This window comes from Piliocolobus tephrosceles, chromosome 11 (genome assembly GCF_002776525.5).
Source record: "Piliocolobus tephrosceles isolate RC106 chromosome 11, ASM277652v3, whole genome shotgun sequence".
NCBI lineage: Eukaryota > Metazoa > Chordata > Mammalia > Primates > Cercopithecidae > Piliocolobus > Piliocolobus tephrosceles.
The window spans coordinates 92,158,057-92,185,880 of record NC_045444.1 but is presented as its reverse complement, the minus strand read 5'-3'; the positions used below and the strand labels follow the sequence as shown (position 1 = coordinate 92,185,880).

Below are 27,824 nucleotides of genomic sequence, written 5' to 3'. Positions count from 1 at the left end.
ACCTGGAGATACTCCTTGTTGGAATCCAAGTTGGGGGTCCAGCCATTGTCATCACCATGGAGCCGGCTTTGCTGAGGGGTCCACCTCCCATCAGAGTAGGTAGATGAGGCACTGATCTGTTCATTAGCAATCCGGCCAGACTCCATGCCCAGAGGGACATTGCACTGAAAGTCTGGGGAAAGGTCAAATGCAGAGTTAGGCCTTCCAACCTCATACCCCGGGGTCCCCCAAATGTTGCCTCCCTTCTAGGCACAAGTCCTTGCAGGCATTTCCTCATTTAACAGACCCTAATTATATGCTCATGTTTTAAAAACAACTACACCAAGTCATGGAGCTTGACAACCCCTCTGGGTCTGAAAGAAACTAAATGGGACCTAAAAGAAATCAGGCTATGGATAAATAATAGAATCATCATACAAATTAAAAATACAATCTAAAGCACAAAAACTGTTAGTGCTGCAGGCTACAGATGCCAGATGCACCATTACTGCAATACAGGTAAATGTGAGATAGACTTGTGGCGATTTGGGTGAGCTCATACATCGTGGAAAGCCTGCTTTATTAATAAACACCCAGGAGGCACTTTTGCTTCTTTCTTTTTTCACTCAACTGTCTTGTGAGTTCTGGCACAGAAGACAGACATTACAAAGCATGAATACTTGTCTTTGGGAAACCTCTCCATGAGCACATGCATGTCACTCTTTATTCCCCTGCACCACCTGTCTGGACAAATAGACCCAGCAGTCACTTATTCTGGCCTTGTGCTGTCAGTTGCATTGCTGTCCTTCCATGAATGCCATGAACACTGATCGATATGGGTGTGTGCATGTGTCTAAGATGGGCCAGCAATCCTTATCAGGTATCAGCCTATTCTTTACTCTGTGACTGCACTGGCCATTCACGGGACCTGGTGCAATTTGCCATACTGTTTCTTTGTCACTCAATCTTCAGAGGCTCTTTGATGAAAAAACAAATGCAAAACCCAGCAACCTTCCTCCAGGCCAGGCTGCTATGTCTGTAGTTATATATATGGTGAGTTGTCTGCAAACAGGGCAGGATTTCCACAGCTTGAAGCATTCTTAAAAGTGCTTCTTTAGTCTTGAAACTTATTTGGGGCTGGGCATGGTGGCTCACACCTATAATGCCAGCATTTGAGGAGGCGGAGGCAGGCAGAGCACTTGAGGCCAGGAGTTCAAGACCAGGCTGGCCAACATGGCAAAACCCCACCTCTGCTAAAAATACAAAAATTAGCTGGGCATGGTGGCGCATGCCTGTAGTTCCAGCTACTTGGGGGGAGGCTGAGACACGAGAATCGTTTAAACCGGGAGGTGGAGGTTGCAGTGAGCTGAGATTGAGCCACTGCACTCCAGCCTGGGCAAGAGAGACAGACCTTGTCTCAAAAAAAAAAAAAAAAAAAAAAAAAGTTATCGTTTGGGTTTTTAAGTAGAAATGGCAGCACATTTGAAACACATGTCCAAGAGCAGCTGATTTGAAGATGTTGCTCAGTGCTGAGGGACCGCAAGTCCCACAGCAGCTGCGGTCAGAGTGACAGTTTTTAATTCCTTGCTTGGTGCCTGGCACATAGTAAAAGCTCCACAAACTATCTTTGGTGGATGTGTGAAGTCCAAGTCTAAGCAGTTGTACCAATCTAGCCAGGAAAACATTACCTAGGCTCAGAGATGGTTAATGTCAAAAAAATGCAGAGAAAGAGAGGTTTAAAATGGTTCAGTTTTGTGACAATGGCCCCTGAGATTTTGAGAGGGGAAAAAAATGGCCACAGACTAAAAAAATGTTAGCACACGGGGGACCCTGCATAGAGCATCCTAACTAACTTCTCTTTCATTCATAGATGAGGAAACTGAGGTATGAGATGGTGCCATGACTTTCCCTGAAAATAACTAATTCTTGTGTTCTTTTCTCATCAACCTCTTCCTGGCAAGAGGATGTGGGTGCCTCTAAACTCAGATGCCACCATAAATTCCATAGAGTTCCCATCTTCTCTCTCATAGAGCTAGCCTCTCTTCACCTGTACACCCTCACAGCCCTGATGGAAGGACAGGACAGAGGTTCCCAATCGGCCAACTCACTCTCTAGCGGCTCTTGGTGGACCAGGTAGTAACGCGCAGAGAAGCCATCCTTGGCCACCGCCATGTCCGTGTGAAAGGTCAGGGAGAGGATCCCCGTCGATGAACGAAGTTCAGAGGGTGTTTTGGTCCCACAGTACTTGCCAATCAGGGGGCCAACTGGACATTCAAGACAAAGAGAAGTCAGTGGAAATCAAAATGTCAAACTTGGTTTCCACTCTGTTTTCCCTTCCCCTCACTGCATTTTATTCAGTGAAGCATCACTTTGTACACCTTGCCATAAAAACCAAAGATATGTTTCAAGAACAATGGCTAATATTTTTCTTGCACATTAAAAAGCACTTTCACTTTTTCACCAAAAAGGTACAGGCTGCTTTCACTGGCTTCATTCTGTTCTCAGTGGCCTGGAAGATGAGCTGGAAAGGCATCATTACAATGTCTGTTCTACAGAGGAAGAAACTGAAGTTTGGAAAGTGCATGTGATTTCCTTATTCATACTGCTAGGAAATAGCAGAGCTGGGCCTCCAACCCAAGTTTTCTGACTAAGTCTTGTGCACAAGACTTTACCCAGGAAATGAAATTGCTCTTCTTGCTTAGTCATCATGTCTCCTTTATATTAGAAGATACTTAGAATGACTACAAAAGTGAAAGATTTGTTCCTTTCCAGTACTGATTAGACCCAGGATCTACGTTGGTCTTCACCTGTGAAGTACTAGTGGCTCTCAGCCTTGGGTGATGCACCTTTTCAATATTTATGACTATATTAATAATAATTTTAAAATTATAGTAATAATAATGATGACGATAGCAGCTACCTTGACACAGATAGGGTAAGTAATCTGTCTAAGGTTGCACAGCTGGTGAGTAGCAGAGCCAGGAGTTAAGCCCGGCCAGTCTGGCTCGGAGTCCTTCTGTTTGGTCATAGGGGTTAGCCATCAAGCCACCTTCTATCCTGACAATTTGGGGTAGAAATGAACACTACCTATAAGTTTTCTCATCCTTTCCAAGTGTCTACTTAGTCTCCTATCCTTTTCTAAAGAAATATTTCCAAGAAAGTAGACAGCCTTCCTGTAATTTCTCTCAAGCTATCCTTAGTGAAGGGGAAGAAGAGAAAGTCACCATGGGTCATATAAGAACTCATAGGAGCTTTGAAGTCTTTGTTCTTCCTCGTTATCATCACTAAAGCAATTAACAGGCAAAGGCCAAGCTACTGAAGAATGCCTCATGACATCACTCACCATGTGGAATGCCATCCCAGATGTCCAGCCAGTCGTACTTGCAGTCCCCCTCTCCCACCTGCAAAGGGTCATGTTCCAGGTCAAAGATCAGGAACTGCAGGACGATGTCCATCTTGGGTTTGGCCAGGATGGTAAAGGTGCAGTCCAAGTTGTGTGGATACTTCTCAGGAAACCCAGGGGATTCGATGGTCCCATTGGGGCTTGTGAAGTTTTTTGAGCAATCTTCAGAGCCTGTATGTAAAAGACAACTGTAGCACTAAGAAGAAGATGCCTTTCTTCACGGCCTCTGTTACATGGGTTATTTAAATGTTTGGGCCCAAATCCCCCTACTCTTGAGGTTTTTGTTGCCACTGGAGTGGCCCTTGAAGCAACATGCTCTTCACATGCACGTTTCAAGCCCTCATAAATTAGGGAGGCACAGCTGGCTTGCTCTACGTATCAGAATGACAGCAGCAATTGAGGAACTGGGTAGGGGTAGAGAGAAGTGTGTGTGTGTGTGTGTGTGTGTGTGAGAGAGAGAGAGAGAGAGAGAGAGAAAGAGAAAGAGATAGAGAAAGAGAGAGAGGGATTCTCTTGAAAAGGAACAGAGTCTTCTTTCTCAGTTACTCAGCTGCTCACTCCAGAAATGTAAGTTATTTCAATCCTTAAGGAAGGCTTGCTGATTGCCAGCAGGGAAAACAATGTTACCCCTTATTTATTGCTGACCTCAACACTAGCCCCTATTGTACCACAGCCAACGAAGTGCCCCCTTATCCCTCCAAGATCCAAGGTGCCTCAGGGGAGGGGCAAAGGGGAGCTTGGGTCTCATTCATGTCATGACTATATTAAAACAAGCTGCTCTGTAGTGGTCAGACAATTAACAATCGATGTTTTTAGCTGGTGGATCACAGCAGGCCGTTGGGGATGTTAAAGGCCTCTCCGGCAACAAGTTTGGAAAAATGCAGCAGTGCATTGACATTTGGAAGGCTTCTGGCTCCTTTGTGGTGTGGATGGTCTTGTTTCTCTCCTGAGCTCTTGTGTCTGCTTTCTTGGGACGCATGGAGGCATCCTGATTAAATGCGGCACACATTCGCATCCTGGTGCAAACTTGGATGGCAGCAGGAACAGGAACAGGAGCTCCTAAGAGGATTGCAGCCACCCTATCTCTGAATGCCTCTAGGTGGAGTCATATTAAAAGGGTCCTTGTTGCGCTTTAACCCAGCCACCATTTGCCAAGGCAGTACCACAGACGGGTCCCAGGAGCACTGCAACCCAGACCTATGGACCCACGGAGCACAAGCTCGTGCACGTTCACGCAACGAATGGAAATACTGGACAATTAGAATTGATTTCACTCATTATGTTCAGATTTTAAAAGAAGAAAAGGAAGCAGGATTTTTGAGGAGGATAATAGACACTCTTAAGCATTAAAAAAAAAAAAAAAAAACCCACCAGAAATACTTGATAAACTAGGTGTTTACTGGCAGGAAGTGTCCTCTGGGGCTCACACTCAAATATAACTAGGTGATGTCAATACACTGATCTTAGCCTGCGGCGATGTCTTTATCCTCAGCTCCTGTAGGAGGCCTCTCGTTGAGTCTCTTTATTGATGACAGCTTTCTGGAAAGAGGCAAATGTCTGATTTGGAAGAAGTGCCATGCAAATAAGTGGCGATGGAGGAGTTGCAACTTTCTTCAGCACCAGACAGAAAATTCCAGTATCTCCTCTCTATCCATCCATCACTTCCTACTTTCCACCTTGTGCTGTGCCTTGGCAGGGTAGGGACTAGGAACACATGAGAGCAAGGGCTAACCTTTGCATGTGTTCTGTGGAGGCTCTAAGCAGCAAATCTCAGAGGCTCTGCACCCCATCATTCATATGCATGGCAGCAGCAGGGCAGGCCCAGAGTTTTCAATGGGCAGCTAGTCCTGGCGGGATGAGCTGGGGCCGCCTCCCCCAGCTTTGTTTATGATTGGGCTTCAGACTCCTGAGGGCCTCCTCAATGGCCTGGGATGAGGCAATTCAGCAAAGCCAAGCCAGCTGGCGGGTCTTCAGGGGGCCAAGAGGAATTTTGAAAAGGTTAGAGTTTATGGCTGCTGTGCAGCATTCCTCATGCGGGCCACTCAGCTGAGCCTCACACATGGTTGGAGGAAATTAACTCTCTATTCACTTCTTGCTTGAGAGCTAGAAAGAGCATCCTGACGTGCCCTCTTAGAGCTTGCTCTATTGTTATTCCCTTAGAAGGCAAGGGGAATCTCCACCCCCCTGGGAGTGGGGAATTTTCTGGTGGAATCTTTCTTTGGTTCCTGTCATAAGTGGGGCACAAGTGCTTCCATGATGGACATCTACTGAGTCTAAGAGAGACTTGGAGAATGTGAAATTTGAAAGTATCCATTGTTCTCAGGGTCTTGAGTTCCTGCATTTGTCTGAAAAGCAACTTCAACCTTAGGTACTTAAGGCAAAAAAAAAAAAAAAAAGCATTTCTGATATATGGCTATAAATGGGTATGTCCTTTGACTCATTTTGAAGGCAATGGGAAAACTTTTGTCCAGTTTTATCTGTTTTTATGCAGAAAAATCAAACCTGTCTATTAACATCATGCATTCATCTCTAATCGTACCATCTCACTGTTTGCAGCATCACAAAAGCAGTTGAATAGCAGATGCCAAGAAGAGATCTCAGAAAAGGAGACAGAAGCTGGCTCTTGCAGACGTCTGCCTTATCCAAGATCCTTTTCTGAGATGTCTTAGAAGGTTTAAAGGTTAAACGAAGAACTCGAGTCAACAAATACTCAAGCCCACTCAAGGCTAAGATTGTCCACAGGAGCTGGGGGATTTGGGTTGCAGTGAATGATTTCATAGGAAAGGACTGCTATGAAAAATGCCCACTCCGTTTTTCCACTGTGAATTTTACAATAACTCTGCAAGTAGAAGAATCTACAGGTATCAAGACATTTAAAACACGGTGGATTTACCGGAAGCTGAGTTTGCCTTTTCTGCAGAAGGTGAATTCAGTTCCTGAATTCAGGAAATGGAGGCAGTAGGCACTCCGGGTTTTCTCTACCTCTGTGAATGACCCCAGAAATGTCAGTTTCTGAAGTGTCACGAGCAAACAGGAAAGAAAACCTGATCTTGAACTTATGGTTAAAGGGGCTTCTGGAAAAAACCAAACACACACACACATTTTCCACTGATTTTGTTTTCAACATGACATTTTACGTTTAAAAATTCCTTTTTTTCTGTTCTCACGATATCTTGATTTGAGATCTTTTAAATGTATGAGTTGTTCTGACTTATCCTTTTAAATGTACACAGTCTGGTAACATACAGAATCTTTTATAAACCACTTCACTTAGGGCAGACATGAACCTTCCACGCCAGCCACATGCCCTGGTCAGCACTCACACCGTGGGTCCTGCAGCAGAGGCTCACCAGGATAATGTACCACTGAAGGCTTCTAGAGCCCTCAGTATGGCTATTTGCATATCTGTGTTTACAGTTTTCCCCGCTTCTTCCTCTCTATGAATCCGACTAGCAAACATAGCTGTGTTTGTTTGGATTTCTTCAGCATGTCCACCCATTTCTTTCATGTTCTGTGGATGACGTAAACTTTGTATATTTTCTCTCCTGACTCCAACAATGGAAATGTGGGTATAGGACATGGCACCTGCATGAATGCTCATTTTTCTAAACTTCTCTGTTTTGAATTTTGCTCCCTTGCACATTTCTGTACTTTATATAAGGTAGACTTTTTTTTTTTTTGAGATGGAATTTCGCTCTTGTCATCCAGGCTGGAGTGCAATGGCACGATCTCTGCTCACTGCCACCTCCACCTCCCGGGTTCAAGCGATTCTCCTGCCTCAGCCTCCCAAGTAGCTGGGATTGCAGGTACGTGCCACCACGCCCGGCTAAGTTTTGTAGTTTTAGTAGAGATGGGATTTCGCCATGTTGGCCAGGCTGGTCTCAAACTCCTGACCTCAGGTGATCTGCCTGCCACAACCTCCCAAAGTGCCGGGATTACAGGCATGAGCCACCGAGCCTGGCATATGTAAGATTGACTTTCATGCGGAGAGTTGCTCTTCCAGCAGCAGGTGGGTATGATGGCAGGTACAAGTGGCCCTGAGGAGTCTACTAGGCTCTCATCTGCTCTCTCACATCGCCAGGAGTGTGGCTGTTGTTGGCAGGGCTTTCTCTCACAATCATCTCTTCACTAGGCAACCCCAATCCTTAAAGCAGGAAACCCCATTTCTCCAAGCCGAAGCCATCCCTTGGCTGGCACCATTGTTGCTAGGTGGTTCACAGACTTGTTGCTTCATTTGAAATCCTGCTTCAGCATGTCCTCAAGACAGCAATGTTGAATTATGACACCCTCTTACATGTTTTATCTTTTAATATCCTCCTTTCAAATTTGCATGATGGATAGAGTGAACATTGACTTTTCCCATGGCTTTCTGGAGAATGTAGCATGATGCCTTGCGAAATACTAAGTTGCGTGGTGCGAGACCAAGGCTGAGCTTTCATGGCCCTGCTCACCCTTGTTCTGACTTCCCTTGGCCATCTTCCTGGAAGATCTTGCTTGGAGCTGTTTTCCTTTCATGGCCAGCACAGTGCAGCCAAGTGGCAGCATTAGCACTAGGGACCTTGCTACTGAAGAGATTCTCTGGAGCCCCTCAATTTTTAAGCCACTCGCTGCTCCCCCATTTTCATAACCACCACATGTCAATTGTACCTTTACTTTGTACTTATTCATTCTGTCTCATATCATAGTTTTCATTTCAATTTACATACATACTCATCCAATAACATTGCCTGCGAGTCTGTCACGTGCAAAGGGTTTGCACACCTGCCTCTCCAACCCGAAGAGAACAAGCACCCTCTTTTGTTTCCTTCTATTTTATTCTACCCACTGCTTGGCAGCAGAGGATATTCCACTGGTGCTGGTGGCATTGATCTGAATTTTGCGCAAGACTCAGGGGAATATGGATTAAGCTACTCATGGACTTCACAACAGCTTGAGCCACTGGACACACAGATTGTCAGCCCCTGTGACTTCATCACAGTCAGGAGCATGAAAACCCAAGGCAGACAGACTTTCTTGGGACCTGTGCCCTGCAGCAGCCTGGGCTGCCACCTCTTGCATGACACGGTCCCCTCGGCCCCACCCCTTCATTTGAGTCCACGTTCTTGTTCTCGGGCAGACAAATCCGACAAATATTTAGACAGAGTGGATATAAAAAGTGCTTTCAGCAGCTACCACTTCCTTTCAAGAACTGTTTAGTGAAAAAGAAAATATATATGAATAGTTCCCCTCACACTGAACTCAACAGGCGCCAGTCTTGGGCCTCTTGATGACAAGGCTGACAGCCTCCCCTTGAACCAGACTCCATCCACGAGTTGTAAAACTTGGGCTGCTGGGGGGAGAGGGGAGACACACACATAGATGGAAGGGGAGCCTCTGAGGAGGGGAGTGGGCGGTGGGTGGGAAGGACTGGAGGACATGCTTCCCTTAGCCTCGAGATAACAAGCTCCACACATCACAGAAGAGGACACACCACCGGGAGAGTGTGAGTGTAGCTGATGAAGCGGGGTCTTGTGAATAAAAGTCTGCTGCATTTAGTTTTGGAAATGAGCACTGGCCCATAGTCTCAGGCCCTAAAGTAATCTAAGGGGGACCTGATGGAAATCAAGCAGTCAACTTAAAGCAAGTGCAGTGCCCTCTGACTCTTTTTCTGCTATTTTTTGATTGCTTTTCAGGGAGTCAAGTTCATTGGCATTTAGAGAGTAGGGGTTCAATGGACAGAGGTGGTAACATGGACTACCAAGGGATGGCTCCGGCTCGGAGAAATGGGGTGGCCTGCTTGAAGCCTTACTTTAATTTAAAAGCTATGGTGTGACCCCATTTGGGAGGTCATGGCAAGATCTTTATAGAGACTCCAACCAATGAAAAGATTATGTCCTCAGTCCCATATAGTTCCAAATGAAGACATTAGACCATGAAGTAATCGTGAGAAAGTCATTAGAGTTTTGCTTTTTCCCATGAAGACCATTTTGATTTTAAAAAGCATACAAAAATCAGATTCTTTCAAGAAGTGTTTTTCTATTTGTCTAATACCATAAACAATGGCTGCTTTGTCCCCGCATTCTGCAGTGTGCCCCCTTAAGCTAGTGGATAACCTGAGCTGGTTCTTCTTCTCGGGATGTCTCTGGGTTCACCTTGAACCGGTCACCGCGCTCAAGCTGGATGACACTGTCACCCTTACCCAGTGCCTCAGCCCACTGGGTGCTGTCCCTCCTTCTTCTCTAAAACGCCCATCTCCCGGCCCCTACGTGTGACCACACTGACCTGTCTTGAAGATCTCGTAGCGCAGAGAGAAGCCTGCCCCCTGCCGGGCGTAGTCGGAGGTGAACTTGATGTAGAGCATGGAGCCCGAGGAGATGATGGTGGGCGGGGCGATGTTCCCACAGTGTTTGCCCAGGAGGTCTGCGGATTCACTGTCCCCATCCCGAATCTCGATAAAGTCATACCTGAGTGGGGATGGCACAGACAAAAAAAGATCACTCGAAGGACATGAGAAGGACCGCTGTGTCGCTCCCACTCATGTCTCTCTGTTCATTTGGAGACGTTCAGGTGTTTCAGATGGATAAGCGAAGGGCACTTATGTCTGCTTGCACAGACTGGCAAACAGATACTGCAAGCTGTTGTGCTTTGTGAAAGCCACAGAGTGAATAAACACATGACTGGAAGGCCTTATCTCTTGCCCACGTAAAAGCAGGAGCATCATTCTATCAAATATCACAAAACACATTTTTTTTTCTTCCTTCAATAGCACCATTTTTATTTCCATTATGCTCTCTCAGAATCTTAGTCTCTCCTTCTTAGCTCTGTGACATTGCAAGCTGCTGAACCCCTTTGAGCATCAATTTCTTCATCTGTAAGATGAGGATAAATATATCCACTCCACAAGGCTGGGGAGAAGATGGAATGAAAAAATACAGACGTAAGGGGCTAGGCACTGTGCCAGACACACGGGGGATGTTTCGGAGACATTTGCTTATTTTCCCATCTCCCTCCAGCCCCCTGTTTCAATTTTCCCCTGGGCCATCCCTTCTTTAATTGTGAGTGACAAAGACTCCCCACCCTGGGCCACCGCCCTCCCTAAGATGACTCTGCGAGGTTCACATCAGCAGTGTCTAGTCAACATGTGTTCTTAAAAGGAATCAGCCTCATATTAGATAGATAAGGCAATAAAAACCTTTCTCCAAAAGCAGGGGTGAGTCTCCAGGGGCCCACCGGCTACGTGCACACAACTATTAGCCTCAGCGAGAGGCAGGGCAGGCTGCCCTCCTGAAGCAGAGGCCTGTGCTCATTTGAAGCAGAGTCAAACTGGCCAGAGCTGGGAGGAAGGCACCTCAAAGACACCCTTGGCTCGGTTCATGGGAAGGTGCAAACATAATGCACCATTTTATCTTGACAGACACACATTTTCCAGCCCCGGTATGTGCTCTGGCAGTCGTCACTGTGTTGCGTTTGTGCTTGCTTTCTGGGCTCCCAGTTAATACTCCTGTCACAACTGCTTAGGTGGGAAACTTCCTGCCCACCAGCTCCCTTCCAACTGCTGGCCGCTGCATCATTATTTACTGAAAACCATGCATCTCCCTCTCCCTCCCTTTCTGTTTATTTATTTTGCATCAACCTGTTAAAGCAACACTTAAGAAATCTCTTCCTTGCCGGTAAAGAGAGGGCTGGGAATGCACCCTTCTCTGGGATGTGCCTGCCAATGGTTCCTGTCACATACAAGGATCTGGGGTTGCCGGCTGCCTGCAGGAGTGGCTGGTGTGAGCTGGGGAGGCCTGAGGCCTCACTTCAGCCCCCAGGAGCTATGTTACTTAGCCACTTTCAAATAACAGACCTGTAAAGGAAGTCTAAGCAGGAGTGGACCAGGATTAATTCATTCTTAGACCCCACAGGGCTGGACTCCCACAGTCAAAAAAGAACTGCTGAAGCTCCTTAGAGTCTGGAGAAGTCAAAACGGCAGTTTAACCCCCGGGAAGAAATGGAGACATGGTCACAGATTGAGAAGGCCGTGAGTTTGGGGGAATCTGTTTAGGTCTGTGGTTTCAGTGTGGGAGACCGTGCTGACTTTGAAAACATGCTTCCTCATTTCCAAAACAAAAGTAAAAAGATGCTTCGTTTGTTCTCAAGGGAAACTCCCAAACCTTCCAGAAAACCCCTCCTTGCTACTTTCACACTAAGGCAAGCACTGCTGGACAGACACATTCCTGTGAGCCATGGCGATGCCCTGGCAATGTGCACCAAGGTTGAGAGGCTCTGCCACCCATGTTCATGAATCAGACAACTCATCTGGACTAAGAAATGCAGGGCCCAGAGTGCAAGAGTCCCAATCCCAGAAGCAGACAGAGCTGGGCTTGCACCCCAGCTTGGCCACTTTTTAGCTGGGTGACCTCAGGCAAGTTACCGAACCTTTCTGAGCCTCAGAAATGGGGAGAAAAAGAATAAAGTAGGGATATTACAATCTACTCCTGGGGTTGATGTGAGACTTAAATGACAAGATCTAATCAATAAGAAGTGTTAGTCCGTAGTCTGGCACTCAGTGTGTGCTAAGTAAATGTGAACTGTGCTTTGTTGTATTCTCACACCCATTTCAGAGGCGAGGAGGCTGAGCCACAGAGCAGAAGTGACCTTGTTTTAAGAGATGGAACAAATAAGCAGAGGTTCAGTATCAGCGGGAATGGAAATCTGTTCAAACATTCTGGAAGGCATTTTGGTGAAATGTGACAAAAGTTAATATGTACATAGCTTTTAATCCAGCAATCCTACTGCTAGGAATTTCTCCTAAGAAAATAATCAGACAATTGTGCAAAGCTGCATATGCATCTTTGTGTATATATTTTGAAAAAATATAAAAAGTGGGAGGATGTTTTGCTCATAAATAGTTTCAAAGCCCAACCGTAGAGGGACGGTGAATCCTTTTGGGATGTTTATAAAATGGAATACTCTGCTGCTACAATCAATAATCTGCAGGTCTAGAATTTTTTTTTTTTTAATGGAAAAATGTTCATGCTATACTGTTAACTTCTTTAAAAGGAGATTTTTTAAAAGTATGTTTTAAAAGGTATACATACATTTCCTTACATAAACATCCAGAGGAAGTCTGAAAGACTACTAAAATATTCACAATAGCGAGAGACATGGGTGAGTGGGATGATGGGTAATTTTTACTTTCTTCTTTGTAAAAGAATGCAGCTCTCATGATTTAGCAGATGTAGAAGTAAGTTCATCATCATCATCATCATCATCATCATCCATGTCACAGAACTGGAGTGAGGAATAAATGAGACACAGTAGGTTGGGACACCCAGAACAGTGCCCAGGACATGACCCACATTCAATAAATAATTTTTAAAACTTTTTTTTAAAGGATCGCCAGATAGTCCCAGTCTTTGTGTTGCCAATTTCTCTAGGAAGGACAGAGAGAGGCCCTGACATCCCACTGGCTTGTTCATCAGAAGTGAGAGGGTTTTATCTGGTTGCCTAATCACCCATGGAGTCATTTAGGGGATTAACAGAATCAGCGAAGCAGGGCTGCCCAACAAATGCCACTGTTACAAGCTTGCCTCAATTTACTCAACGGATATAGACCACCCCAAATCCCTTCTTGTAATGCTGCCTGCAACAAATACATCCTTATGCATCTGCACACACATATAGAGAAGGGATGCATTTTTGAAAAAGCTTCATATAATTCAGTCATACTATAAAGTTTTTCTCTGAGCTTGTAAGTTAAAGGACCCCTCTGGTGAATCCTTTTGTGAAGCAAATAATCAACAAGCCTTACTTGAACTTCTTAGAAAAACCAGATTTTTCTATAAGGTTTGCTTGAGGGGAAGTGACACAGAGTTACAATTCGGCAGCTGAAATCCCCGCAACTTCCAGTGTTCTGGTTCTGCCCTGTGGACAAGCCCCATGTAACCACATGGTCTTCTGGCTGGGACTTTTATATAAAGGGCACACTCCAAATGACATGCCGACTTCATGCAGAATGTCTCATTTACCTCATGTGTGACTGACTCATTTGGGGAAATGTTTTATTATGAGGGATTTGCTACAGTTGGAGTAAATCTCCTTAGAAATTTCAGTGTTGTCAGGTTCATTTGTGAAGAGTTAGGCAGAGGCTTCGGAAATTTCTGGCTTTGGAATAAATATGGCTTTGCATCTAGTGTCTAATATCCAGTGTTTGGTAAAGGAATCTGGGGTATAGACTCAGAGCTCACCCCAACGATAGTCAAGTAGGATAACTTGAAAAGCCGCTCCTCTTAGAACGTATCACTCGTTTTCCAGAAGGCAACATAAGCCAGCTAACGGACATATTAACTAGAGTGTTTGCATTTCATTATTCATAATCTCTCCTAAATGAAAAATTCCTTTCAAAGCTTTAACACTACCTTGTATTGTTTTATTTATTTTTTTCCTGAGCTGAAGTAGCCATCTCTATTCCCAGTTCTTTATTTTCTCTCTCAAATGGTTCCCCGAGTGCCTTTTTACTTGTCTCCTCACAGATTCTGACGTCTGCAGGGTGAGCATTTGTCTAGAGAATGCTTTCTCTACTTTCTTTCTCAACTTCAAAGTCTTACATTTCTCTCCCCAAACCTACATTTGGGCCATGGGAAATTTTGACAGTGAAGTTAATTTTAAGAGTCCACGGGAGAGATATGAAAAAGCAACAATCTCATCTCTTCCTCTCATCATTAGGCAAACATGAAAAAGGGCTTTCTAGTTTCCATAACTGTCTCCATGCTTGACACTTCCCAGCAGGGCACCAAAGGCTGGGTTAGTCAACAGAGCCTGTGCTGGAAGATTCACCAAGCTGAGGTCCTTCTCTCAGGACACCAAAATGTCTGGCCCTTGTCAGAATCCAGCTTTAGGGATGCCACACAGAACCACTTGGAAGGGGATTACTGTATCGAAGATAGAGTACTTAGGTCTTCTGAGGAAGAATACTCTGCCCCTTCTTTTGGGTCTACGTATCAGAACATCTCTGCCCAAGTCCTGACATCATAACCTTTGCCAACCAAGCAAGACCTCCTTTCACACTGCTCATCATAAGATCATAAGATGTTGAAGACATTTTTTTATATGGTGAGCTCTTTCCAACCCCAGGGCCTTTGCAAGTGCTCTTTCCTCTGCCTGCAATACTCCTCACTGGTGTTTTCCAGGGCTGGTTGTTGCACATCCTTCAGGCTTAAGTAAAAATGTTATCTCCTCAGAGAAAACTGCTGTCACCACCCTATTTCAGATGGCACGCCCTTGTTCTCTATCTCAGCATCCTCTTACTTCTTTCATTGCTATGATCATAATCTGGAAAGGTCTTGTCAATATGCTTATTTGTTTATGATCTGTCTCCTGCCCTAGACAATAAGCACCATGAAGGCAAGGACCTTGCCTCTTCACTGCTGAATTTACGACACTTGCTTGGTGCCTGGCATGTAGGAGGTCTCATTCACTTTTTGTTGAGTAAATAAATGTAAATGAGTAAGGGACTCGAGGCTGGTGTTCCATGTTAAGAAGAATGCGTGCTACAATGATGCTTTCCGTGGAGTTTGATCCATTTTATACTCTCTGTCTTTGTGCCCCAACACATTTACTGAGCTATTCTGGTTGTATCTGAAACCAAAATGTTGCCTTGTGACTCAAAAACATGAAATATAACATTTTGAGTGGAAGAAACATCGCAAATCATGCTGACAGCATTTTCACTATTAGCGGCAAACAAATCAACTATAATTAAAATGCTGTCAAAGTGATTTGAGATTTTTCTCACACTTTCAAAATTCCATATTTCATGAGTAGATTATCCAGGCCAGAGAATTTATCACCTCCTGGAGTGCCTTTCTTCCAGGAGGCTCAAAGACGTCTACAAACACTGTCTTATTAATCCTTACATTAAAACCTGTGAGGAAATTAGGAGGAAAAAAACAGCACTGTCACACACAACTTCCCAACAAAGAAGCTGCATGATGCCTAAAAAGGCTGCAAGGCAGGTCTGCACAGTGCTCAGGTCTCTGGTCTGTTCAGACCTGAAGCCACGCCACCTGCTTCTCGGGCTCAGTACAGTCACCTAGCCTTTTTGGAGAAGTCAGTTCACTGTCAGGTCAGATTTTTTTAAGTAAATTTCATTTCCTTGAATTTCTGCCTTGCATCTGTACCACCCATTTACTAAAAAGCTGTTATATCACATTTTATTGAGCATTTACTATGGGCCAGGCTGTTGATTCAGATATTATTTCATTGAATCCTCATTTCATCCAAACCAGGCCCTGTTACAATTACCATCCATTTGCAGATGCAGACATTGGGGTTCAGAGAGATTAAGTGACCTGCCCAAGGTTACGTGAAGAAGAAAGGTCAGAGGGAGGCTTTGAACCCAAGTAGTCAAACTCCAGGGTACAGAGACCTCCCCTTCCTCCCTTTGTCTCCTTGTGGGATGAAGATCTGAGGGCAATGAAAATACCAGATTGACATAGCACAATAGCATTAGCAGGTATCGGGTGTAAAGAATCCTTATGGCTTCAGTTAGGTTTCCAAAAAATGGGTGTAAGGTATGTAAGAGACTTAACAGAATCTTGCTCTTTTGAGTTGTTCTGTTTAAATAAGGCTGAAGGACTTACCAAAATTAAAAGACACATCGCCAACAGGAAAAGTGAGCGGATTTGGAATCCATGATTTCGAGACTCACCCAGCAGAAATCTAGCTTGCAAGAGTTCAGATGGGATAACATATTAATTTTTGTAAGTGTGGTATTTTTATAAGCACATATATATCCATATGTGAACATATGGCCCACGGAGTGAGAAAGCAGCATCCCGTATATTTATAAGCTCTTAAGTTATCATCTAGAGCACATAATTCTTAAATGCGTGGATTTCTACTAGGGCCTACACACAAGTGTAAGTGGGTTGGGGGAGCTCTGATGCTGTTTGCTGAAATTCTGTGTCTGTGAGTAGGCACATTTTTCTAGGGAAAAGGTCTGTGACAAAAGAAACGTTAAATTACTGTTAACTGAAACATACCTAAGAGGGTGTTGTGTAATCTGGGAAGTGTAGCACGTGGGCTTTGTGGACAGACCCAGCTACTTTCTGGCACTTGCTCATGGTGTGATTACAGACAAGGTATTTAGCCTCTCTGAGTTTCAGTTTCATCATCTACAAAATGGACATAATAGCAGTCTCCACCTTTGGGGACGGTGGCAGGATTGCGAAGGTACATGCAGGCCCAGCACCGTGCCAGACGCCTTAGGAAGTGTCTGAGAGCCCCTGGCTATTTTTATTATTATCAGTATAAAACAAAACAGGATGGTGGGTGTGCAGAAGAGAAGAGTTACACACACATGACACCTTGGGAGCCAGACAGGGAAGATGAAACGAAAAGCACAGTTAGAGGCAGTCTCGATACCCCCCTTCTTGGGGCTGGGTTTCTAAAAAATCATCCCCCTGCACAAATCCATCAACAGTGTTTCAGACACTCGAGTTTTCAAGATTTTATGTCAAACTTGTGTTTCTGAGCCCAGGCTGTGTTTGAAACCACCCGTCCTCCATCTGCTGTCTTAGATAGCAAGGTACTCAAGCTCCCAAGAGGCTGCTGAGTTAATGCACATCAATGGGTCAGCACAGTGCATGGCACACAGTACGTGCTCAACGAACAGCCATTTGTTGTTATTGCTGCTGTTATTCTTATTTGCTATTTAACGCCAAGGGCTCAAACAGTTCCCAAACTCTGTGTCTGTGTGTATCTGCGTCGGTACCCAGTGCCTTTTTAAGAGTGGCTGTTTGCAGTTGCATTTTCTTCCTTCATTTCTTCCCACCAGAAATATCTGATATTTTGAGCTTCTTATCCACAATCCCCTCACAACCAGGGTCACCACAGCTCTTCAGAAGGGAGGAAGTCTGAGCACCCACCAAAGGAAGTACATGGAGAGAATAACCCAAAACAAACTGAAAGAATTATTCCAAGAAACCTTGAAGGCAAGAAAATGGAAACGACGAATAACATCTATTTATAATTGCTGGCTCTTTTTCCACAGAGACCCTGCGATGATGGTGAGGGCCCCGCCAATCTCATTGTTCCTCATGGAGCAGGCTGCCAAGAACGCCTCCCGGCGTGAGGAAGGAGGCCGCTCCAGACAGCGCCTCTGATAAGTCTCTCTGAAGGTGAACTTTTAGAGAATTGAGGGCACACAACAAAGCCTCCCCCACTTCTGCCCTGGTCCTTTGGGTGAACACCATTTCCCTCGCTGACCTGGCTGGCCAGCAAGGCACATTCCTGAGGCCGTGTGGTCACGGGTCTGCTCTGCTTCTGGACCAGCACACACACTGGAGGCCACTTGGATGAAACATGTTTGCTTGTGTAAGGAATGGTTTTCTGGGCAACCGGTGCCAATGTGAAGTTTAAGGCTTTGGGGCAGGCTGCTTTCAGCATGAGTGTCGGGTCTTTCATTGGTCTGCTCTGTGTCTATAAAATCCTCACCCTTTGCAGTCAACTTACAGGGCCCCTTGCTAGCATTCTGGAATGATACCAGAGTGCAAAGAAGAGTAGTCCACAATTTCTTTCCAGTTCTGTTTTTCTCAGCGGCAGCGGCAGCAGTCAAGGTGAATCCCAGCCTGGCCAGGACTCGCTGAATTTTCCTGTGCTGGCCTGGGTCAATCACGCTTGCATGCCTCAGTTTGCCTCATTTGACAAAACGGAATGGGGATCATGCTTTTGTGCCTGGTGGGGCTGCCTGCACGGGTGACCACCAAAGGGCAATCAGAGCACAGCGTCCGGGGCGCCTGGTGTGCTGGCAGCGCCCGTTTACTCGGCAGAGTGAACCGTTCCCTGCGGCATAGGTGTTCACACTGATTCTAGCTCCCGGGGGATCCCATTGTGAGGGCAAATCATAACTTCCCCATCTGTCCGAAAAATGGGAGGCTGCTGTGAACGGAAGTGTACCGGGCACCAGGGAATCCCTCACAGCAACGAAAAAGTCCTTTTTGTTTTTCCAGGGATATAAGCTCCATATCATTTTTCTATTCCCCTTTGCTGGCATCCAGCCTCCCTAACAAAACTTGGAAGATGCAAAACTCATCTGAAAAAATGTGCCATGTAGAAATCCAAGTAGGGGACAGTCTGGGAGTAGGTGACAGGTGTGATGGGACCCCTTTTAGAGTTCATTTACTTGGAGCTTCAGGTTACAGAACTTAGAGCTTCTCCTGGCTCCAGGGGCAAACTTGTCACTACTGTGCAAAAAGCACCATGGTGTGGAAATGATGGGCCTGCACTAATGTCCAAGCAGGAAGGGGCTGCTGCCACGCCAGGGCAGAGATCCTGAATCTAGCACTCAGGGGCCAGGCAGCTGGAACTGCTTCCGCTTGTGACTACGCTCTCGACAGCTGCATTCTGAAGCATCACGCTGCACAGGCAGCCCCGGCCACGTGAGGCATGTTAAAACACTCACCTTCTCTCCCCATCCCAGAAATGCCCTTTCCATTCGCAGAGAACAGGTCGGGGTTTGTTGGGAGTGGAGGAAGCAAGCATTTAGGAATGTGGGGTGCTCCTGGCTAGAGCCTCATAAGACCACGAAGAAAGATGTTTAGAAAGGACACGAGCTTCTACAAGAAAGGGAACCAGATTACAGGAAGTCTCTGAGCAGGATGGGAGCAGTGTGAGTCAGACCTTGAAGGATCTTTATTCATCGCACAGCCATAAGCGGGCTGTTTGTTTTGCGCACAGAGCTTCTGGCTGGTTGGCCACAATATTGTAGCGACCAGTGGGGGCCCTGGCAGTGTGGGAGGAGGCATCAGTGCCAGGGATGAGTTTCAAGAGCCACATGTGGATAAAGGCCCAGGCAGGGAAGAGTACAGCAGAAAAGGCCCCCAGAAGACAACTCAGTACCCCAACATTTAACCCAGCAGCCTGCTCTGAGGCTTAAACTAAATCCTGTATCTGCTTGGACCTCAGTTTCCCAGCAGATGACCCCCCAAAATAATACTTTCTTACCCTCCTACCACGCTCAAAAGATGACACATAGATAAATTGCTTTGAACTTTTAGATGAAAGGTGCGCTATAAACCTGAGGTCTCATCAACTGTAATTGTTACAGTAATTATTTTAATGATAATAATGATGATAATGGGAGGGGGGGTCGGGTGGGGATGAAACCTCCTACTTTGAGACAAAGAACATCTCTTCCATTAAAACCTGCATCACGAATCCTTCGGCTCCAAGCTCTCAACCATGTCTTTCAAACTGCCAATTTCTGAGCTGAAGTATTATTTACTCCTTTCCTTTCCAATAAAACAATTATTTGTTCCACCATTGGCCCCCTCACTCACTCTCCAGTGTGTCTGGCTTCGTCCTGACAGCTCGGCCATGGACTGTTTACATGTCTCGCTCACCCTCCAAGACTCTGGTTCAGCTCCATTGACACTAAAGGCAGGCGAATTCTCTCAGTGTGAGGAATCCATTACTTCCGCTGACACTCTATTACTGGCCCTCACATCTTTGGAGTCCAGATGGACAGTGAAGGTGGCGGTGAGGATGGCAGGGAATTTGAAGGGGATGGTGAGCGAGGCTGCGGGGGGGTTGGGGGTGTAGGAGGTTGATGACAGGGAGGCAAAAAGAAACGATGGACTGAGAAGCCTCTGGCTTGTATTTAAAGACACAGAAAGAGATCTCTCTCCTTGACTGCCCTGCTGGCATCCGGAGGTGACTGCATGGCAGGAAGAGGCAAAGAAAAGGAACAAAAATGGAAAAGGAAAAGAAAAGACTTGTCAAGGATATCTAAAGAAATCAGAGAGGCCCCAAATACCTAAGCACTGGGACAGCAGATGACAGCTCCAAGCAGATTGACACAGGTATACAAAGGCAGCTTTGGGCTGATTGGCTTCAAACCCAGCCCCACAATTACTATCTGTGTGATCGCTCAGGGCCTCAGTAGCTCCATCTGTTAAATGGGATAATAGCAGTACCAGTACCAGCTGTGGAGGTTAAACATAGAAAGCTCTCAGGGTAGGACCTGATATCTGGCAAGAGTTCAATAAATGTTTGCGATTGTTGTCTAAGTCTGAGAGTTCCTTCACGTGACCCACAAACATACAGTTGAGTCCCAGTGGGAAAAAGTAGAAAAATATTAGAGACTGTAAGATGCTTGGCTACAAAGCTCGAAAAAAGGCATTAAAAAAGTCATGCGTTTCTGCTGCCCTCCCATACCTAAGCCCAACTCACACTTCTTTCTCCTTTTCCTTTTCCTTCTTTTTAGAACATTTTATTTTGACCCAGCTAACATTTTTCAGGGATTCTCCTTCTAGGAAAAAAATTTTGATTATGTAAATTAAATACAACCATCTACTCTGCAATCAACTGAGATGAGTTGTGAGGCACGAGGTCCCATAATGAAGGACGATTACAGAAGCTCTTTTCTGGAAGGAAAGACAAGGGCAGCTGATATCTTTTTTTCTTTCTTTTTTTTTTTTCTTTCCTGGAATGATTTATCCAGGCAGAAGTGTAAGAATGGAATTAAATTATCTTTTGAGTTTCTCTTAATCCAAAGGCTTAAATCCCCTTGCCACTAAAAAGGACAAAACAAAAATAATATAAATTTTTTTTTCCTATAGGACTCATGACTCCAGGAAAATACACAAATCCCTTTTTAGAAAAATCTTATATTTTTACTTAGTATATTTCCATCTCTTCTTTATCCCCTCCACACCTGGAGCTCCCACTGAATTTCTTAAGACAGACTCTCAGCCGGTGTAATTAGATGGGAGAATTACACGGAGTTACATGGGGTGAGATGCTGGCCCTCTGGGATCTCTGGGTTCGCAGAAGGTGCCAGGGTGGAGAGGCAGAACAAGTGGGATTGTGCATGATAAAATCTCAAGTGATTTTCTCAGTCAGAAGATAAAGCACATGCTAAGAAGGGCATCCACAGTGAAGCTTGCGTTGAGACGGTTACAACTGCAATGCTCCTTTTTAAAAACAAACTGCCCAAAGTAATTCCAGCTGCTTTTTAACCTTGGTAAGAGGAGAACAGTCTGTGAGTTGTTTTTCCCCCTGATCCATGGGCGAGGTGGAGTTGCTGGGTGGAACCTCTGGTCAAGGTTGGTAAGTGTCGGGGCCACAGCCAGCTGCTCCCATTCGTCCACCACGTACCTGGAGGTGGGTCTCTTTCTGTCATTAGGAGGATTGTTGCAATACAGAAAAGTATTACTGCTCACTGGTTCCTTAGGGGAATCAGAAGAGTTCTGTGGTTGGGCAGGCAGTAAATAATAATGTCAGTAATAATGTCGTGAGTGATCAAGCCAACGGCCTCTCCTCAGCAAGCACAAGGCACCCTCTTGAACCACACAGAATTCTCGCTATGCTTTGTTGGCTTTTCGGACTCCAACGGACACCAGCTAAAGCCACACCTCCAACTGGGCAATCTGGCCTCCCGCCCTCTATTCATAGGAAAGAGACTTGGATTCAGAAGGCCTTGTGTAGCAGGAAATTGACAAGAGGAGCTGAATCTGAAGTGTTACCTGGACTTTCCCAGGTCAAACCCCACTTTCAGGCATTCCACTTGAACACAGGGTATGAGGCTGCAGAGACCCTACAATGGACAGGGAAGTTGGGGACAGCAGAGAGTCCCCATAATCTCAGTCTTTCCTGCTTCCTGACCACCCTGTCTGCTAAGGAGATGGTGGAAGTTGTCTGGCCAGGAAATACGATTAAATAGTATTGCTCAGGCACCTCTTCACTGGGAAAGAGGGTTTGTGTCAGCAAATCACAAGGACAGCCCCTTTTACTCTACCCTTACAATGCTCACTGGTTAAGAAATTGGGTTCAGGAATGTTCAATTATTTTGGTTCCTGAAGGCATCAAACCATCCCTCCTTGTTTTTGGAGCATGCTGCTGTCTGCCTATGACACCAGCCAAACACACTCCCTGCTGCCTGGCCAACTTCTTTAGAGTTCGTATAGGCGTCACCTCCTCCAGGGAGCCTTTCTTGATCTTCCCAGCATAGGCTGGACCTGGATGCTGTGGGCCCACATAACAGGTCCATATCATGTCCCCGGCCAAACGCATGATGTGGGGGAGGCAGAGAGCACAAGAGTACAGCAGAGATTGAAAACTAGGGTATCTGGCTTCAAAACCCGTCTCTGCCACTTATGGGAGTGGAACCTTGGGCCAGTTGCTCAACTTCTTTGAGCCCAAGTTTCCTCATCTGTAAAATGAAAGAGTAACAGCAACTTTAGGGAAAAGAATGTGATTTATTCATCACTGTATTCCCAATACTATCACTTAGCACATAGTAGGTGTTTAATAACTATTTCCTGATGAATGGTCTATTACCATTTTGTTGGTGAGAGACTCATGTCCCAAATCAGTTAGTGACGTTCTTGGCCTGTGTCCTACCCCCTAAGATTATGTCATATTCCCAGATGGACAAATAGGGAAAACAGATCTATCTGCCTTCCCACACAGATTCAGCTCATGCTGACCTATTGCCTGGCATTTCCAATGTAAAGATATCACTAAATCACTGACACACACCTGCCTAGCACCCTCCTAGACTAGGTGCCATGGGAGTTTAGATATGAAGGGCTTTGTGCCCTTGTAGAATTTACATGCTGAGAACTCAAGATGACCACAGATGAACAAAACGTAAGTGACTCAGGCAACATCAAGTGCTCTGGGAGTTCAGAGGAGGGGCTGATAAGAGAGAACTGCAGGAAGCAAGGAAACTCAGGGGAGGAAGATGGGAGCTTGCAGCTGGACACTGTGGAGGGAGGGGAAGGAGGGCTGGAGCCCTGGGAACTCAGGGGGCTCACGCAGATGTAAGACTATGCTTGGTTGTCTGCAGGGAATCGAGGGTGTTTGCTGAGCACAGGGAAACACTGCTGGCGGAGTGGGGAGGGGCCAGATAACTGAGGTCTGCTCTGATCCCTCTGTTTACTATGCTCAGGTTATCAACTGGGAAAGTGCTACCTTTCTAAGATATCATCTCTTACTTTGGGAGAAACAGACACATCTTCTAAGATATAGAGGGGCCCTCTGGCTGTAAATAAACACAAGGGCGCCCTGTTTATCTAGGACACTTAGAGGCAAATATCCAAAACCTTAAATATGCGGAATATGAGGGTGTGGGGGAGTTTAGAAGAAAAGATTGTGAGCAGCTACACTGATGTTGAGAACTCCATCCTCTGTTGCTCTTATGCTTTGTCACTTTGGGATCGCTCCCCAGTCCTAACTCTGCTGCAAGCTTGGCTGGCTGAAGCCAACTGGAAATGCTGGCCTTGGGATTGCACTGGCTTGGGCAAAGCTTAGGTCCCAGAACCCAAACTTCCCAAGAGACAGCAAGGGCTCCTGAAGCAAAATTGATAACCCAATAAAAAAGCAAAAACAAGTCAGAAGGGGAAGGCTATAGGAGACAGGCATACTCATAACAGGATGTGTGAAAGCCGGAGGATTGATAGAAAATCGTCCCAAACTTTCCCCTGATAAAGTCCAATGATGCGAACACAGTTGCTAATTTATTGAGCATCTACATAAAAAGGCAGAGTAATCTTGCAAAATATTTATTATTATGACAGCTTTGCAGATGAGGACACTGAGGCCTGGGAAGTTTAAAAGGTCAATAAAATTCAAATCTTAATCTGCCTGTTCCAAATATGGCAATACCTGGCTGCTGTCACAAAAGTGAAGCTTAGAATTAGAAGCCCGAACATTGAGAAAAAGTTGACTCCTCTCAATGTAGGTTTTAAAAAGACAGGGAAGTGCAGCGCATGATTTAGAATGTTCTTGATCAGAAATCCTTTTAAAAAAGAACTCTTGGAACTCTAAAGTTCTTTTTTAAGAACTTTCAAGGTGGATATTTCAGTATCTGGACCATTCACCTAAATGGAATGTCATTCTTCAACGATACGTGGTAAATGAGATATTGCTGTGCTGAACATTGCACATAAAATCATTTACGTAGACTTCCTTGAGAGGTTTTTAGCCTAAAAGATGTTCTTTCATTTCTTGCTAGTGGGTTTTGCACTTTCTGAGACCCATCAAGATATCCATCTAGAAATTACCTTTTTTTTTTTTTTTTTTTTTTTTAAATGGGACAGAGTCTCACTCTTTCACCCAGGCCGGAGTGCAGTGGTGCAATCTCAGCTCACTGCAGCCTCTGCCTCCCAGTTCCAGTGATTCTCCTGTCTCAGCCTCCAGAGTAGCTGGGATTATAGGCATGCACCACCAAGCCTGGCTAATTTTTTTGCATTTTTAGTAGAGATGGGGTTTCACCATGTTGACCAGGCTGGTCTTGAACACCTGACCTCAGGTAACCTGCCTGCCTTGGCCTCCCAAAGTGCTGGGATTACGGGTAGAAATTACCAATGCTTAAAAGGACCCAGCCTCTTGGTTTGGGTTTTCTTTGGTTGAGCCTCCGGGACGGGGTGGGTGCTGGGGCTGTTTGAGAACTCCTGAACAAGCTGTGTATTATATGCAGGTGGGTGTTTTAAAAATACGTACATTTTAAATTTTAGAAATGGAAAAAACCACTCAACTTTGTGTATGGGTTTCTAAAACCATAACATTCAGTCTGTTGGCTGATGACTCAAGCGAAAAGCCTCCGTCTGCCGGAGCAGCAACATCCTAGCATCCTCCATTCCACAGGGAATAAAGTGGCTTCTCTCTGTTTGCCCAGACGGCCCGTAGTCTCGCCCATTTGTCCTTTGGCCTCAGGAGTCCAGCTGTGCCACAGTGGCCTCTGGTTTCCGCCCACAACTTCTATACAGGCCCCAAAACAGCCTGTGGGTGCCCAGGATTTCCATTTCTGCAAGTGACTGGAGGGAGGAGTCAAGGGAAGTTCACCAGAGATGGTGGCCTTGGATTGCACTGAGTCAGGCAAAGCTGTGGCTTGTGAGTGAAATTTTCCAAGCAGACAGCAAGCTTCGATGGAACATAGTTAATAAGCAACGGTTAGGGGAAAAGGTCTATCTGGGATTTACTCAGCAACCGTCTCAATCTTTGGGATGTAGATTTCAAGGTATACAGGGAGCCAAGGACCCAGGGGCCACAGCCCAGGATAAATTCTTTCATATCAGGGTCCCGTTTCCAGGCCGCGGGGCAATCTTTGCAGTTAACCCTGCTCATAGGAAGAACCTGGGCAAACACGAGGTTGGGCGTGCTGACCACTGCTCTGTCTCCACAGCTGAGCTGGCTGCTTCTCCTGACTTTCTTGCTCAGTTCCCCTTTTTGCTGGGGCATTGCTGTTGTGCCCTGTGATTGGAAGACCAACCCAGGCAGTTTTCTTTTGAGAAGTATCGACTTTATGGGCCTGTCGAGCCAAATCCAATTTGAAGCATGCACCCAAAATAAAAGGAGAAAGCAGACTAATTTCCTTGGATAGTGAGTGCTTTCCAAACCCAGGAGCTCCCTTGGAATGAAAATGCAGTATGGAAGAGAGAGGGAGAGCCAGAACGCAACAGAACTTCCAGGACTTCAATTAGATTAATTGTTCCTTTCACAAGAAAGTAAAACAAGGCAGTGGGGAGGGGAAGCCCATTTATTGCAAATGCAAATGGCCAGGGGAAGTGTCAAAAATACCTTGAAGAGTGAGAGGCTGAGAAAACCAGATGTGTCTTTCTAAATACAAAAATTAATGAGAGAGAAAGAAATGGGGAGTGGGGGAGGAACAGAGAATTAATGACAAGGTTAAGTGGATGAGGCTTAATCCCAACAGAGCTTCTCCGACAGTTTGGCCCTGGGAAAAGAGACCCCAGAAAAATTTTTTTCTGACCTCCCTCACTTTTTAGGTTCAAACCAGACACATGAGGTCATGGAATGGGGAGAAAAACAGGAAGTGATTTAGCAAGGATGATAAGCCAGAAGATAACCCTATAAATCCCCTACTCCACCTCCAGCAAGGGGCAATGCCTTCTTCTTTCCCTTGTCAGAGGCTCTGGCAACCTTTAGTTCTCTCCATATCTGGGACTGAGTCCTGTCCATGGAAGGGGTACCCCGCAGCCCAAAGCAGGGCAGGAGCATGTTTTTCTGGCCTTTCATCCTTCCCAACACGTTTTAAGCCATGCTTACTAGCTCCTAAGTTTTTCCTTCCAAGAGCCATGCTTTCTCCCTCTGCCACTATGAATATACATAGGATGACCTCTTGGCAATTTCACTGGGAGATTTGCTGGCATAAGCATAACAGAATTTGGCCCTTAGTCGAGAGAGGTGCTTAGTCAAATTTCTCTGAGCTCAGACCCAGGCTGTCTCCGTACATTATGCTTCCGTTTGTGCCAACCTTCTGCAGTCCAGCCAGAGGAATCAAAGCCCAAAACACCTTATGAAGAAGCTCTTATAACAGAAATGCTTGATAAAGTTCACTGTCAGGGAATCAGAAGCCTTGGGATGCTGAGCAAATGTATGCAGGGTACTCATGTAACTTAGACAAAGAGGAACTCATGAGTTTCCCTGTGTCATCCGTTGAGTCAAGAGTGGATCTGGGATTAGAAACTTCATCTTATGACTCTTCGTCACATGAGGCATCCATCCGGGAAACCCTTTGGTTTTCAACAAAGACTACCTCTTGTTAGGAGAAAACCATTATGTAGGTGCAAAGTAGTCCTAGGAGGATAATAATGACATCAGTTCACTGAGCCTCACAGTCTGGCATTAGTTAAAGAGGGGCCTTGTTTCCTCCATGAGGAAGTGCTGGCCCAGACCTGGCTTGTAGGAGTTTTGCCTTCTCCTTGGTACCTGTGCCGCCGGCTGGCCCCTTTATTAATTTTTCAGTATTTGCAATTCCTTGCTTAATAGCAAGGAATACTTAGACAATTTATTAATCACATGGGAGCACTGAACACTTATCAGAATAACAGCATGCTGTAGGCGCTCATTTGGGGCAGAATATGACCGTTGGCACATTCTTTTCTGCACAAAATCTCTCACTTTAGTTTCAATGAGGAAAGACTTTAAGATGGAGCTCAGTAGACAGTGCAAAGCACATCTGCATTCTAGACATGCTGCCTGCTTCCCAACCTTAACTTTTAGGGACCTCAGTGTTAACATGGCATTTCTAACGTACTCACAAATGTTTAAATGTCCACTTGGGATTTCCTAAGCCACACATTTCCAGGGTGGCAGAATCAATGTTGTAAGACCAGCTGAGTCACCTTGGGTGACTGACCTAACCTCTCTGTGCTTCAGTTTTCTCTCTTGTGCAAAATGGAGATCATAATGGCACTAACTTCCCAGGGTCCACTGTGCAAAGTAAATGGATTAATATTTGTAATGCAATTAGAACAGCGTTTGTTAAATAAATCCATAACACTGACTTTGAGACTCTAACTTGTATAGCACAGGTATCAAGAACCAATATGAATCTTAGAACTACTCAACTACTCAGATTTCTTTTTTTTTTTTTACTCTTTTTATTTTTCTATATGGAAACCAGTTACCACTATAAAAAGTAACAGGCTGATCCTGCGTGGCTGGATGC

At 45.4% G+C, this 27,824-nt stretch overlaps 1 protein-coding gene across 2 annotated transcripts in view; it reads right to left on the bottom strand.

Annotated features, from left to right (window-relative positions):
- The window catches only part of NRP2 (neuropilin 2), a 97,138-nt gene that overhangs the window by 53,625 nt on the left and 15,689 nt on the right, over window positions 1-27,824 (bottom strand). For both annotated transcript variants that reach the window (XM_023219362.2, XM_023219372.2), the window contains exons 3-6: window positions 9,644-9,825; window positions 3,323-3,553; window positions 2,088-2,243; window positions 3-172 (exon numbers count right to left, since the gene is read on the bottom strand). In XM_023219362.2, coding sequence (XP_023075130.1) covers window positions 3-172; window positions 2,088-2,243; window positions 3,323-3,553; window positions 9,644-9,825 — 739 coding nt within the window. The remainder of the gene's footprint in view (window positions 1-2; window positions 173-2,087; window positions 2,244-3,322; window positions 3,554-9,643; window positions 9,826-27,824) is intronic.